Source organism: Tursiops truncatus, chromosome 9 (genome assembly GCF_011762595.2).
Source record: "Tursiops truncatus isolate mTurTru1 chromosome 9, mTurTru1.mat.Y, whole genome shotgun sequence".
NCBI lineage: Eukaryota > Metazoa > Chordata > Mammalia > Artiodactyla > Delphinidae > Tursiops > Tursiops truncatus.
Genome location: NC_047042.1, coordinates 100,596,270 through 100,612,314, shown reverse-complemented (window position 1 = coordinate 100,612,314; position 16,045 = coordinate 100,596,270). Strand labels below are relative to the sequence as shown.

Genomic DNA, 16,045 nt, shown 5'->3' with positions numbered 1-16,045 from the left:
TCAAAATGCCGTGTTCCAAAATTGACTTTCTTCACCAAATGAGAACTTACGTTTTCATTATTTAGATTTCTTCTAAGAAATTCTTAAGAAGAAAGTAACCTGATGAAATGCATTCAAAAGATACCGTACTTTGTGCTGGGGATAGTGTATTCAAGTCCCCACCTTAAAGTAGTGAACAAGAAATAGAATCAGTCAAGCAAATCATCAAAAATGATATAGCATGTTAAGTGTGATGACAGAAGATGATACAGTTTGCTCTTCCCACCTCAGAGTGTTGTTAGTAGGATCCAGCGAGATACGCAGCCGTCCCTTTTCATTTGGAAAGCGATATAAAAAGGTTGGTTACTCCTTCTCAGCCTCTTAGGCCGCCTTTCCTGGGGAAAGGAGAGAAGGTGCTTGCGTGTGGCCTGCTTGTCGGTCTCTGCGTCGTGTTTCTGCGTGGTCCTCTGTGTCCTCCAAATCACTTTCAGGTTAATCTTGCTAAGCTGTGTTTTCAGCTTTCCTTCACTATCATTAATATTGGTTCGGTGTTAATGTTTCTTCATCTAGTGCGTATAGCTTATTCTCTTTCTATAATAGAGGGCGGTAAAAGATTTTTATTTGGGGGCAGGGAGGATTTCCACTTAGCTCATCAGTTATATAGTAGGAGAGAGTAACTGGAACATCTGGATTGAATATAGTTTTAGTCACTGTGTTAACTTTTAATAAGGGCATCCATGAACAATTGTTAATATAAAAATAGTTTTACTCCTTGAGACTGGAATCTTGGGGGCAGGGGTTTGGGGGAGTCTTTAATTAAAATTTTGAATTGCAGATTGTATATAAGATTATAGTGGAAATTGGCTGAAGTTTTATACTACCTTAAATATGGTATGGTGACAGATTGCTAGGTTTCTTACACATTATTTGTGAATGTTCCAACATACAATGGTTTGTTAGGAATAGCAGGAAATAAAGTAACTGGATTCTCAGATCGACTTGTAGTTTGTTTAGGGCCTAATAATCTGCATTTTTAACATAGTGTTTCCAATTATGTAGTTCAGCCATAAATTAAGTGGCAAACAGGGACTTCCCTGGTGGTCCAGTGGTACAGAATCCGCCTTCCAATGCAGGGGACGCGGGTTTGATCCCTGGTCGGGGAACTAAGATCCCACATGCCGCGGGACAACTAAGCCCACGTGCCACAGCTACAGAGCCCACATGCCCTGGAGCCTGTGCGCCACAACTAGAGAAGAGAAAACCCACACGCCACAACTAGAGAAAAGCCCATGCGCCACAACGAAGAGCCCGCATGCCACAACTAAGACCCCATGCAACCTAAAATAAATAAATAAATAATAAATAAATCTTTAAAAAACTAATTAAATGTCAAGCAAACAAGAATTGGAAGGCCACTGTTTAGAGTGGATTTTGAAAAGCTCTGGAGGCTGGACAGTTTCCCCAGGTGTTTTATTTTATCTGTGCTGTCCTCAATGAAAGAGAGTTATTGGAAACTATATAGAAAGAGATTTGGGGTCCTCAAAGTTTAGAGTAGTTGACTTTGATTTATAATGCTAGGAAAATAATTCACAGTGCAGATGTCATTTCAGCAAGACAGTATCAAGCGATACTCATATAGCAAAGGGTAACTGAAGGCAGTTTGGAAACGTGCAGGGGTGTTTTCACCTGAGGGATGCAGTTGGCCCTTAGGGCCTGAAAGCTGTGGGTCCTTACTGCCTTGCATGTGTGAAACTGTACCATCAAGAACTGTTCCACCCATAATGCCAGCAATTTTGAGAAGCCCTAGTTAGGGACTGTTTCACTTGCACGTAGCAGAAGTCCAGCCAAGTGGCTTATTTTTCTCGCGCAGGTATGGAGGCAGGCTGGTGTGCGAGGTTCCTTATTGTCATCCACGTCCTGGGTGCCTCCTGTCTTCCTGCCCCACCCTCTTTAGGGTCTGCCCTCCTCAGTGTATACCTGTCATCTTCGCTGTCATCTCAGAGGAGGGAGCGGCAGAGCAGACAGAAGTGGCGCCTGTGTGAGGACAGCACAACTTGGAAACCCCAACAGACATCCACCTGTGTCTCATTGGCTACAGCTGTGCTGCCTGCTGGCCTCTCGTTGCAAGGAAAACTGAGAAGAATCGTTTTTAAGCTGGGCACATTGCTTTCCCCCCAAACTGGGGTTTTATACTTAAGGAAAAATGAGAAACTGGATATGGGATAACTAACTACCAGAAATGGTGTGTGCAGTAGTCAGTAGCTTTTAAAGACCCTAGACCTGTGGCACTTCATTCTTAGTGCTGTAATGTCACCAATTTAAGTGTGAGTGTATGTGGCCCCCTCACCAGGAGATTCCCTTAGGCCCATTTCAACCATGTCATTTTGTTTTTCAAATTTTCTTTGTGCTAATTAATAGCCAACACCTTTCTCAGAGGTGAAATTTAGTGATTTACTTTTTATTTCCTTATTTATTTGTATTTGCTTATACAAATCCGTTTTGGCAAATGGATTTAGATTTTCTTTCAAAAGGAAAAAATTTCAGTAAATGTCTTTTTAAACATTTTTGCACACTTTTCATTTTGTAGGCTGTCATTATTGTAGGCTATCAAATGCTGCTGCATTTTGACTGACATTTTTAAATTTTACACAGGTGATATTCTTGAATTTCATGGCCCAGAAGGAACAGGAAAAACAGAAATGCTTTATCATTTAACAGCACGATGTATACTTCCAAAATCGGAAGGCGGACTGGAAGTAGAAGTCTTGTTTATTGACACAGATTACCACTTTGATATACTTCGGCTTGTTACAATTCTTGAGCACAGACTATCCGAAAGTTCTGAAGAAATAATCAAATACTGCCTTGGGAGGTTTTTTTTGGTGCACTGCAGCAGTAGCACCCAGTTACTCCTCACACTGTACTCGCTAGAAACCATGTTCTGTAGCCACCCCTCCCTCTGCCTTTTGATTTTAGATAGCCTGTCAGCTTTTTATTGGATAGACCGTGTCAATGGAGGAGAAAGTGTTCACTTACAGGAGTCCACTCTGAAGAAATGTTCCCAACTCTTAGAGAAGCTGGTAAATGAGTATCGGTTGGCTCTTTTTGCAACAACACAAAGTATAATGCAGAAAACCTCAAGCTCAGCAGAAGGGCCTTCTTGTGCCTTTAATCGCCAGAGTGATGTGGATGTAGACTATAGACCCTATCTGTGTAAGGCGTGGCAACAAGTGGTAAAGCACAGAATCTTTTTCTCCAAACAAGATGATTCCAAAACGAGCAACCAGTTTTCTTTAGTTTCACGTCATTTAAAAAGTAACAACTTAAAAAAGCATTTTTTTATTATTGGAGAAAGTGGTGTTGAGTTTTGTTGATATGTATCATAAGATAGTCTTTTTGTAGGATATTATGCAAATTTTAATACATCTTTAATAGGCCAAAAGGGTTTGATTCTAAAGTTCTTAAACTCTAAGGGAACTTAACATAACCGTGTTTCTATACAGAATGGATTTCTTAAACTAGTACAGTAGAACCTTAGACTCTTCTTCCCTAGGTTGTTGAAGATTATTCAAAGTGATAATAACAATTAAGCTATATTAAGTTGTTTTAAGACTAAGTAAATAAGATATACATTTCAGTCCAAATAAAGTGGAATATTCTAACTTTGTGTCACATTTCTGGAATTCAGTTAAATACTTGTTTAGGAAAGTTGAAATGCATTTCTGATTTTTCATATGTAACTCCTTTAAGAAGCTGTAAATTTGGAAAATGTTTCTGTAGAGCTGTTATTTCTGTAAAGAGGATGAAAACAAGGCGCCTACCCAATCTGCCTTTCACACCAAAGACGATGGAAAGTCAGAGCACTTTGATCTGTTTTACTGAATTCAAAGATGGAGCTGCATTATGCTTGAGCTTCTGTATAATTTTTAAAACACAGGGAAATAAGATACCCATTCAAGGAGTTCTGTGAATATTGAAATTTTCATCTTTCTTGTTAAGTGATAGATAAATGCTAAAACTATATAGTAACTGTATGTTACTTGTGTTTTCTTACCCATTTAGAATACTTCAGACATACTCTGAAATGAATTGAAATGTTTCCAGCTGAGAGCTGGACAAGGCTGTATATACTTTGGCCCAGTAATGACCAGAAAGGGGAGCATGCACCTCCAGGGGCACACAAGGTAGTGTATTGTGGAAGAGGAAGAAAATTTTAGAACTTTGATTTATATATTTTAATCTAAGAAAAGATTAAATTATATCAATATTTGATATTCAGATTGACCCTGGCACTCACTCAACCTATATATCAGATTGCCTTATGTCACATGTATATTTGAGGTATCCTGTGGGAAAAGTGGAAAGAATTGACAGTGGTGTTCTCACAGGTATGTTCATTTATATGTAACCTATTTAGTTAAAATAACTGTACGTTCACTTATCTAACGAAGATTCTTTATAAGGGCTTAAAGGATCATCTTCATAATGCAGGCACAGCAGATGTAGCATCTGCTGTCCATACCTGGAGCTCCTGGAGCTTACCTGCAGTTCCCCAAACCCAAAGACTTCTGAAGGTGTCTCTGGACGCCAGAGCCTGCTGCATGGGGCCCAAACCTGGCAGTCCTTAAGCAGTGAGGGTCAGGATTCGGTAGATGAATGCACCTGCTTCCTCACCCCTCAGTGAGGACAACGACGCATTTCTCAGGGTGGCCCTGGTAGGACTGATTCCCAGTCACGTACAGCAATAATCTGTCCATTAACTCACTGTTTATTGCCTCCCATCCTTCCCTCTCACTTCCCCACTCTCATGGGGCTCCTGGGATTGTCTCCCTAATGAGCAAATCCTTGTCTAGGAACTACTTTTGTTGTGGGTTGAGGGGGAACCAAACTGTCGGCAGGCGTCAGACTAACAGCCCCTCTAGGCTCAGTATTTGCTCTTTAGCCACATTATGGAATTTAAAATGATGGCATTCTAATTGGCTGTCAAGTTAAATTACATTGGATCACATTACTGTCATTCATACCCGCTTACCTGTGTGCCATCAATAGATGTTCTCTTGCCATTAATATACTTTTAAATATTTACATATTTTATCCATAGTTCATCCTTTTTCAGCTTATGTTTTTCTGTATGTTATTACATGCAATACATGTTACACATAAGTAATTTATAAATATTTGTATGTTGAGGGAATATGCTTATTTTTCCCCCATAAGAGTGTGTGATCAGTAAGAGTGACAATCTCTTGCTGTAATTAAGAGGACTTCTCCTTTTAGCTGTTGAGATGTGAAAATTCTGCTACCTTCCCTGTCAACCTCTGGGTGTGTGTTACACGTGTTTATGAAAAACCTAGCGACTCTTAGCAGAATTCTGGCCTTGGCTATGATAGGAGTTTCCATTTCTCCTCTGTATCAATGAAGTGCTAATTTAATGGGCTGTTATTCACAGATTTATAACTTATTCTTCAGGAACATGATTAAAAAATAATGAACTTTTATATTAACTTAAATTATCAATTATGTATTAATGTGTCAGACCAAAGACTTAGTTATCTTAAAAAGATTTGTTATCTAACATGTTGGAAGGAATTAATCCTGGCTAATAAAGAAGTCTTTTAAACTAAAAGTTATACCAATGGGATTTCTTGAACACTGTAGAAAAATTAATACTTGTAAAAAGAACCAACCTTAAAGGGGTAGAAGCGGCACATCCTGAGCCACAGGTGGCGGATAATGGGGATGCTGGATGGGACCAGAGGAATAACCGGAGTGAGGACTACGGATCCTAGGATAGTTATCCCATTTACTTGTTTAAAAGGGGGGATCATAAAATACATTTCTTATAGGTGCACTTCTCAGGGAGACCATTTAAAACATGCATATGAAAGATGTTTCAGATGTTCATCTGATAAATGCTACAGAAAGTCAAGACAGTGCTCACCTTATCACTTCCATTGTATAAAGTTGTCAGCTTTCAGCTCTCAAATGCTGGATTATTAATATCATTCCAGAAAACTTTGATGCAGACTACTCTTCTGTATGGATTATCTAAGAATGAGGATGAAACAGACATTTTCAGATGAACAGAAACTGAGAATTTACCACCAAAATTGCCTCACTAAAGGAACTTCTGAAAGATGGACTTCAAAGAGGAAGAATATGATCCCAAAGCCTGAAATGTAAGAAGTAATAGTGAGTAGAGAGAATAGTAAGCACTTGGAGAAATCTAAAGAAATATTGATGGTGTAAAACCACATCCAATTTATGGGAGGAAGAAACGATATAAAGTAGCAATTCTAGGCATCCCATTGCCTATAAGCCTAGTACATAGAAGGTAGGTAATTGAAATTATATCAATCTAAATAGCTTGTATTATTCTGAAGGAGAGTAAAGATATAGACCAAGTTTAGACTTAAGTATTAACTTGACAATTTGAAGAGCTGCTTCTAAAAGAAACAAATTAATATATGCTCCAGTAGTATATGTTGAGGCAAAAGGGAAACGAGAAAAAGAAAAAATGAACCAACACAGCAAAAGTGGATAGGACAAATGAGCACTAAATAATGCGGTAGAGATAAATCCACTTATAAATGTGTTGAACTCTTCTGTGAAAAATCTTGGGTAATTAGGCTAGAGTTTTAACAATCTGCTACATGCTTTTTAAGGAAATACATCTAAAACCGAGATACAGAAATGTTGAGAGCCTAAAGATTAAAAAGACCGGAAAAGTATCAAAGGAAGCTCCTGGAGCGTATAAATAGACTTTAACTGTGGTAATATTTTCTGTCTTAACATGTAAACTAAACTTAAGGTTTAGTTTACATGTCCTTTGTAAGATAACTTCAAAAATATAAAGCAAAAATTTAGAGACTACAAGGAGAAATTGACAGTCACCATCATGGTAGACATTTTAATATACCTGGGAGACCAAGCAGTTAAAAAATCAGTTAAAGAGAGAGAATCTAAGCACAAGCTCAAACTTGATGTAATAAACGTATGTAGAACTCTGCAGACAAAATGAGAATGCATATCTTGAACACAAAAGGAAAATTTATGAAAACTGATCATGTGCTATGAGAAGACATCAAATTTCAGAGAGTCAGTATCATGGAGATCATTTTTCTTCATTATAATGCACTTGTCAGAAGTCGACAACAAAAAGGATAACTAGAAAGTTTCCAAATTTAGAAAAAAGTTTAAATTTCTAAATAATCAATAGGTCACATAAGAAATCATATTCACAATTAGAAAATACTAACATACAAATTGTTAGAAAAAGAATAAACACAAAGGACACAGGAGAAAAACTGAGTAGAAATTACTGAAATAGAAGACACGAGAGAAGCAACAAAGTCAAATGACTGCCAAGAGCAAGGGCTCAAACAGTTTTCAGAGCGAACAGGAAGGCATGACTGTAAATAGAGCGGAGACTTTATATCAGTAACAACCGGTATCAGTAAATCTGAAAACTGAGGCAGTGGACACATCAAAACAATCTCAAAAAAAGTCCCTGAAAAATACTGTAATCATTACAAGACTTGAATCAGTAATTTGAACTCTCCCCACAGTCATTTAGGGGGACTTCCAGTAATAGCAGAATATGTCGCTACCAAAACAGATCCTCTCTGGAGGATGACAATATCATTCATAGGCCTCAAGTTATTTTTAAAAGTGAATTCTTAAATGCAGTGTCCAAAATACAATCTCAGGTATTACGACACACAAAAAGACAGGTCTCTATGGGTGAGAAACTGCAGAAAGAAATGACCACCCCCGCCCCCACAGACATGAATGTATATATCAACACATCCACAACTCATGCAGACTAAGAATACATGGGAGGAACGCAGTGAGTCAGGAGTCGGGTAAATGGAGTGGGTGTTCTAAGGTCCTTACATTGTCTGGGAGAAGGAAAGCTATCAACGTTAGACACTGATAAAGAGATTGCGTCTTGTGGTTTCTAGAATAACCACTCAAGAATAGAAAAAAAAGGTTATAATTTTTCACATTAAAGGAATGGACAAAAATCCTCCATTAAATGCGAACTAAGAGAAGGCTGGTATATGTACAGTAATACCAGACAAAAGATACTAAGGTAAGGATAGAAGGTATCTTTACTAGAGGTAAAGAAAAAGTGGAGTTGATAAAACTTTCAATTCACCAGGATAATACAGACATACAAGGGGAATAGAGACATTGAGAATTATGTTTGGAGATTTTAACACCCGAGTAATTGGTAAACAGTAAACAAAACAAAATCAGACAGGATGATCCACAAACACCACACCACTCATCAAGTGCAGAATACATTATCTTTCAGCATGCTTATAACACTTTTTAGGGACCATGTAGTGGGCCATAAAGCTGTGTCAACAAAATTCAAAGGATTGAAATCACAGAGTAAGTTCTCCAGTGCTGATACAATTACACCAGAAATCAGTAACGAAAAGATCATAGAGAATCTGCATATATTTCAAAAGCAAGGAATAAACTTCAAAATAAAATAGATTGGAGATATCACAATATAAAATATTTAATTCACTAATGAAATTTATATCAAATATGAGGAGTATTGTTAAAACAATACTTAGGGGGAAATTTATAGCCTTAAACCCTTTTGTTAGATCAGATGAAAGGCTAAAAAAGGAGCTAAATAAGCATTTCCTTAAAGAAGAAAATGAATAGTAAATTAAATCCCCTTCCCCAAATAAAAGAAATGTAATAACAAAAGCAGAGATAAATAAAATGGGAAAAACGTAATAAGGGATCAATAAAGCCAATACAGAGGAGGCAAGAATATACAATGGGGAAAAGACAGACTCTTCAATAAATGGTATTGGGAAAACTGGATAGCTATATGCTAAAGAATTCAAACTGGACTACTTTCTCTTCAGCATGCACAAAGGTAAATTCAAAATGGATTAAAGACTTAAATGTAAGACTCCTAAAACTTCTAGAAGAAAACAGACAGGATGCTCTTTCACAGTGGCCTTAGTAATATTTTTTTTGGTTATATCATCTCAGGCAAGGGAAACAAAAGCAAGAATAAACATATGGTGCTACATCAAATTAAAAAGCTTTTGCACAGTGAAGGAAACTGTCAACAAAACAGAAAGGCCACCTACTGAATGGAAGAAGATATTTGCAAATGATATATCTGATGAGGGGTTAATATCCAAAATATACAAAGATCTCATACAACATCAAAAAACCAACCCAATTAAAAAATGGACAGAGGATCTAAATAGACATTCATCCAAAGAAGACATACAGATGGCCAACAGGAAAAGATGCTCAACCTCACTAATTATCAGGGAAATCCAAATCAAAACCACAGTGAGATGCCACCTCACACCTGTCAAAATGGCTGTTATAAAAAGACATTGAATAACAAATGTTGGTGAGGGTGTGCAGAAAGGGGAACCCTAGTGCACTGCTGGTGGGAATGTAAATTGGTGCAGCCACTATGGAGAACAGTATGGAGATTCCTCAAAAAATTAAAAATAGAGCTACCATATGATCCAGCATTTCCACTCCTGAAGAAAATGAAAACACTAATTAGAAAAGATAGATGCACCCCATGTTCATTGCTGCATTATTTACAGTAGCCATGATACGGAAGCAACCTTAAGTGCCCATCAGTAGATGAATGGATAAAGAAGATGTGGAATGTACACACACACACACACACACACACACACACACAAAATGGAATATTACTCATAAAACAAATGAAATCTTGGATTTCCCTGGTGACACAGTGGTTAAGAATCTGCCTCCCAATGCACGGGACACAGGTTTGAGCCCTGGTCTGGGAAGATCCCACCTGCCGCGGAGCAGCTAAGCCCGTGCGCCACAACTACTGAGCCTGCACTCTAGAGCCCGCGACCCACAACTACTGAGCCCGTGTGCCACAACTACTGAAACCCACGCACCTAGAGCCTGTGCTCCGCAACAAGAGAAGCCAGCGCAGTGAGAAGCCTGAGCACCGCAACGAATAGTAGCCCCCACTCGCTGCAACTAGAGAAAAGCCCACGCGCAGCAACAAAGACCCAATGCAGCCAAAATTAAATAACTTTATTTTTAAAAAAAAACCTGAAATCTTGCCATTTGTAACAACATGAATGGACCTAGAGGTTATTATGTTAAGTAAAATAAGTGGGACAAAGACAAATACTGTATCATTTCACTCATATCTGGAATCTAAAAAAACAAATGAACAAACAGAAACAGTCATAGATACAGGGAACAAACAGGTGGTCACCAGAGGGGAGAGGGTTAGGGGGATGAGAGAAATAGGTGAGGGAGGTTAAGAGGTACATACTTCCAGTTGCAAAATAAATGAGTCACAGGTATGAAATGTGCAGTGTGGGGGATACAGTCAATAATTATGTAATATCTTTGGTGACGGGTGGTAACTAAACCTATCATGGTGATCATTTTGAAATGTATAGAAATATCAAATCACTGTGTTGTGTAACAGGAACTAACATAGTGTGGTAGGCCAATTATACTTCAAAAACAAACTCATAGAAAAAGAGGTCATACTTGTGGTTACTAGAGGTAGGGGGTGGGCATGGGGGGAACTGGATGAAGGCCGTCAAAGGTACAAACTTCCAGGTATAAGTACCAGGGGTGTAATAGACAACATGACTAATTAACACTGCTGGATGTTGTGTAGGAAAGTTGTCAAGAGAGTGAATGGTGAGAGTTCTCATCACAAGGATAAAATATTTTTTCTGTGTCTTTAATTTTGTATCTATATGAGATGATGGATGTTCGCTACACTTACTGAGGTAATCATTTCATGGTGTATGTAAGTCAAATCATTACGTTATACACCTTAAACTTACACGGTGCTATATGTCAAATATATCTCAATAAAACTGGAAGAAAAAAGACATATATGTATATATGTGTATATATATATATATATATATATATATATATATATATATACATATAAAGAACACTAAAGACAGTCAACAAACAATTCAATTAAATGTAAATAGCATCATGACCAAGTTGGGTTTATCCCAGAACTCAAGGTGGGCCTAGCATTTGAAAATCGGTAAAGTTTGCCACATAAACTAGATTAAAGGGGGAAAAGTTAAGATACCAAACAATGCAGAAAAAGTGTTTGATAAAATTCAGTTATTTCATGATAAGTCACTGTAAGTTTCTCACGAAGAGATTAAAGTAAAAATTAATGTGAGTACATCAGTAGATACCCAGAAGCCTTTAATAAAATTCAACATCTTTTTACAATATTAAGTCTTCCTGTAGAATAGAAGAGAATTTCCTGGAACTGATAAAAGGTATCTACAAAAACCCCACAGTAAACATTACAAAATAGTGAAACAGTAGAAGCATTACCTTTAAAATGAAGAACAAGACAAAAATGTCTGCTGTCACTTTCGACATTGTACTGAAAGGGTCCACACAATAAGGCACGGAAAATGAATAAAAGGCATCAGGAAGAAACAAAGTTGTCATTATTGTAAGATTGTACGGTTGTGTACATGGAAACCCAAAAGCCATCTGTAAATAGATATTAGAATTAAGAGTTTAGCAAATGTGTTAGTTAAAAGATCAACATTTAAGTATTTCTAAATACCAGCAACAGGATTAGAAAAATGGAATTTTAAAAGTACACAATTTCAATCATAACTAAAAATATAAGATACCTGGAAATCTCACAAAAATATGCAAGACCTTTTGGAGAAAATCACAAGGCTATATTGAAAGAAACTAAAGAAAACCTAAACAAATGGAGAGTGGTAGCATGTTCATAGACTGAGAGACTCAGTATTATAAAGACATCAATTCTGCCACTGATTAATTGATCCAGTGCAATTCCTGTCAAAATCCTAACAAAGTATTTTTGTTTTCTTTCATTTTGGAACTTAAATGATTCTTAAATTTAGCAGAGCAAGGAACCAAGGACAGCCAAGACCCTTGTATCAGTTCAGGTCTTCTAGGAGACAGATGCAAAAATGTGGCTAGAAGTGTGAGATGTAAAGTATAAAGAGAAGAAGCAGGAATAAGCAGGGAGAGCCTTCAGAGTGTGCTGCAGGTCTTACACCCGTGGGTGGAGGAAGGAAGGAAGGACTGGCAGGAAGAGCTTTAGACTGGCTGCACAGCCCAGAAAATCTTGGCCTGACCACAGGGAACGCCGGTGCGAAGACTGTAGAGGGTCCTACATTGGGCCAGTCCTTAGGACTCCTGCCTTGCTCGGGCATTGGTTAGCTGCCTGGGAAGGACCGGCTCAATTGCTGCAGCAGATCCAGAAGATGCTTCAGGGGGAGGCTGTTAACTAACCCCACCCATTGCGGCAGATTCACTCTCAAAGGAAATCTGAGTGGTGCACTTCTTTTTTTTTTTTTTTAATTATTTATTATCATTTATCTTTGGCTGCATTAGGCCTTCGTTGCTGTGCATGGGCTTTCTCTAGTTACGGTGAGCGGGGGCTACTCTTTGTTGGGGTGCGTGGGCTTCTCTTTTTGCGTGGAGCATGGGCTCTAGGCATGCAGGCTTCGGTAGTTGTGGTGTGCGGGCTCAGTAGTTGTGGCGCACGGGCTTAGTTACTCTGCGGCATGTGGGATCTTCCGGGACCAGGGCTTGAACCCATGTCCCCCTGCATTGGCAGGCAGATTCTTAACCACTGCTCCACCAGGGAAGCCCCGAGTGGTGCACTTCTAATGCTGCTCTGTGTTCTGAAAGAAGACTGAGGTAGGGAGCCTTACCCTATTATGTGGAAAGATATTATATAGCTAAAGTAATTAAGATTGTGTCTTATTGGTACAAGGATAAGCAAGTAGAACAGCATAGAGCAGCAGAACAAACCCACCCAAGTATGGAGCTTAATAAATGCCAGAAGTAGCAAATCACTGTGGGAAGGATGGACTGTTCACATTGTAGCAAGGATGGATGACATGCGGAAAAAAATGAAACTGGACCTTTATATATATATATTTGAAAAATCCATTTCAATGGTTAAAGACATAAATGTAAAAGCAAAACATTAAAAACTACAGAAGACTATACATGAGAATATATTTGTGATCTTGGAGTAGGGAAGTACTTCTTCAGACAGACACAAAAAGCAATCAATAGCCATAATAGAAAAGAAAAATTTTGACAACATTAAAACTTTGAACTTTTATTCATCAAAAGATAGTGAAAAACTTGGGCTTCCCTGGTGGCGCAGTGGTTGAGAGCCCGCCTGCTGATGCAGGGGACACGGGTTCGTGCCCCGGTCCGGGAAGATCCCACGTGCCGCGGAGCGGCTGGGCCCGTGAGCCATGGCCGCTGAGCCTGCGCGTCCGGAGCCTGTGCTCCGCGACGGGAGAGGCCACAGCAGTGAGAGGCCCGCGTACCACAAAAAAAAAAAAAAAAAAAAAAATAGTGAAAAGCTACAAACTGAAGTATGAAAGTATATTTGCAACCCATGTGAACAACATGTTTAATATCCAAACCAAATTAAATATATACACAGATGAATATACACATTGTAATTTTTTCTGTTCATTAGCTTTTCTAATTCATTATAATTGTGTATACATATGGTGTACACACAAATCAATAAGGAAGAATTAATGCATAGGGAAATGGGCAAAACATTTAGAGGCATTTCACAGAAGGAGAAACAGGAATAGTCAAGAAACATGAAATGAGGTTCAATCTCATTGGTAATTGGAAATACAGGTTAAGATCTTAAGATGTCATTTCATACACACCTGGTTGACAGAAACTGGAAGGCTGGCAGTACTAAGTGCTGAAGAAGGTAGGCAACAAAGGGAAGCCCAGTTCAGTGCTGGTGGGAATGCAAGCCAGCTGTGTGGGAATGCAAGCCAGCTGTGTAACACACATACCCCTTTCGTCTGGCATATACTCTTGAGAAGTTCTTGCTCCTATGCAGCAGGAGAGATGTATGAATATATTAGCATTGTACCAGCAAAAGCCAGAATCAACTAAAACATCCACTCACCATAGAATGGATAAACAAATGGTAGTTTATCCCTACTATTAAGCCCTGAACAGCATTAAAAATGAATGCACTACTGCAAGATGCGTAAACATTAGATAAATCTTAGAAACATAATGTTGAATTTTCTTAAAAGATTGCAGAAGGACTTCCCTAGCAGTCCGGTGGTTAAGACTCCGCGCTCCCAATGCAGGGGGCACAGGTTCCATCCCTGGCTGGGGAACTAAGATCCCACATGCCACACATGGCACGGACAATTAAAAAAAAAAAATTGCAGAAGAATACTTTCAGCATAACACCTTTTTGATAGCTTTATTAAGATATAAATCACATACCATAAACTTCACCCATTTAAAGTATACCCTTGTGGGTTTTAGTTTATTTAGAGTTGTACAACTATTTTAATTTTAGAAAATTTTCATCATCCCCAAAAGAAACTCCATATCCACTATCAGTCATTCTCCCCAGCCCCTGGCAACCACTAATCTACTTTCTGACTCTATAGATTTGCCTATTCTGGACATTTCCTATAAATGAAATCACACAATAGGTGGCCTTTTGTGAAGCATCTGTCACTTAGGATAATGTTTTCAAGATTCTTCCCTGTTGCAGCAAGTGTCGGTACTTCATTCCTTTTTATTGCCCTGTAATATTCTATTATGGAAATATATACCACTTTTTAAAAATTCCATCTGTTGAAAGACATTTAGGTTGCTTCCAATTTGGGGCTATTATGAATAGTGCTGCCGTGAACACTCATACATTTTTAGTGTGGAGATTCTTTAAAAAATAAGGTTCAGAGAGGGAATTTCCTGGCGGCCCAGTGGATGGGATGCCAGCGCTTCCACTGCGGGGGGGTGCGCAGGTTCCATCCCTGGTTGGGGAGCTAAGATCCCACGTGCTGCGTGGGCACAGCCAAAAAATAAAAAATAAACCAAGTATTTAAAAAAATAAAGGGTTCAAAGACAAGCGAAACTATTGTATGCTAAAGTTAGAAGAAGAAGGGGACAGCAGAATGAGATTTGGGGAAGTTCTAATCAGTTCACTAAGGTTCATTTTTAATGCGTCTCATAACATTATCATAGGTTACCGTAATTATCACATTTACGCACGAACACATAGGAGTAGGGCGCTCTGGCCTCAACCTTTTGTAAAAGTTCAATGGTTGGGTGTGGGGGAGGCGCTAGCCTCTAAAAGCCCCAGTAGGTCTTGATTTCTGGGGGAGACCTGGGTTCTTTTCATTTCTCATATAAATTCCTCCATGGCGCTCCCACTTTCCAAATGTGTTCATCTCTTGAGTATTTTTTGAGTTCTGCTGGGTGAATCAGCCTGCTTCTGGGCTCTGCTGAGCCGTCCACGTCCTGTCTTACCGGGTCCACAGACCCATCCCCATCCACCAGCTTTCTAGCTTCAAAAATTGTGTTGCTATTGTCTCTTCCCCCCTCTTTGTCTTTTTGAGTTTTTACTTTTTCCCCTTTTCTGTCATTGCAGTTTGGTTTCAGGAGGAATTAGAAGTAAACGGGTATGTTCAACTACTGTGGTGACCCAGAAATTTTATAATGTACGTTGAGTCAGGGTTTTTTTCTATTACTTGCCCCTAAGGGCATCCTGATCTGACATGTTATCAACAGTATTTTCACATAGAAGTATTCTACAACATGATTTTAGTATTCCCTCTTATAGATATATAATTATTTAATCATTCTTGAATATGTGAGTGGTTTCCAATTTCCTGAATATTTAAAAAAATAGAATATAGAAATAGATTTGCTGCAACGTTTTCACGATGTCAAATATCTCAAGGTTTTTTCCAATTCATACTCCTGCTCTCAGTGGAGAAGAATATCAGTATCTTCACACCAATAACAGTATTTACTTTATTTACACCTTATATTTATTTTCTAATTATATTCATTTTAAAAAACTCAAAAATAATATCGAGAAATAGAGTAGTCATAATCCCACCATCCAGAGATCTCTACTATTAATATTTGGAGTATATCATTCTAGACTTTTCTCTATACATGTATACACATTGTTTGCGAGATAGTGTTTGGCTTTTTGTTTCGATTTGTTCTG

General features: G+C 38.4%; 1 protein-coding gene across 3 annotated transcripts in view; it reads left to right on the top strand.

The window, feature by feature from the left end:
- The window catches only part of XRCC2 (X-ray repair cross complementing 2), a 164,938-nt gene that overhangs the window by 17,945 nt on the left and 130,948 nt on the right, over positions 1 to 16,045 (top strand). For 2 of the 3 annotated variants that reach the window (XM_019930301.3, XM_073810121.1), the window contains exon 3: positions 2,632 to 4,163. In XM_019930301.3, the coding sequence (XP_019785860.1) occupies positions 2,632 to 3,353 (722 nt within the window). In that variant the 3' untranslated portion in view covers positions 3,354 to 4,163. Of the gene's footprint in view, positions 1 to 2,631; positions 4,164 to 5,990; positions 10,249 to 16,045 lie in introns of those variants that run through there. The other variant, XM_073810120.1, reaches the window with a different exon arrangement.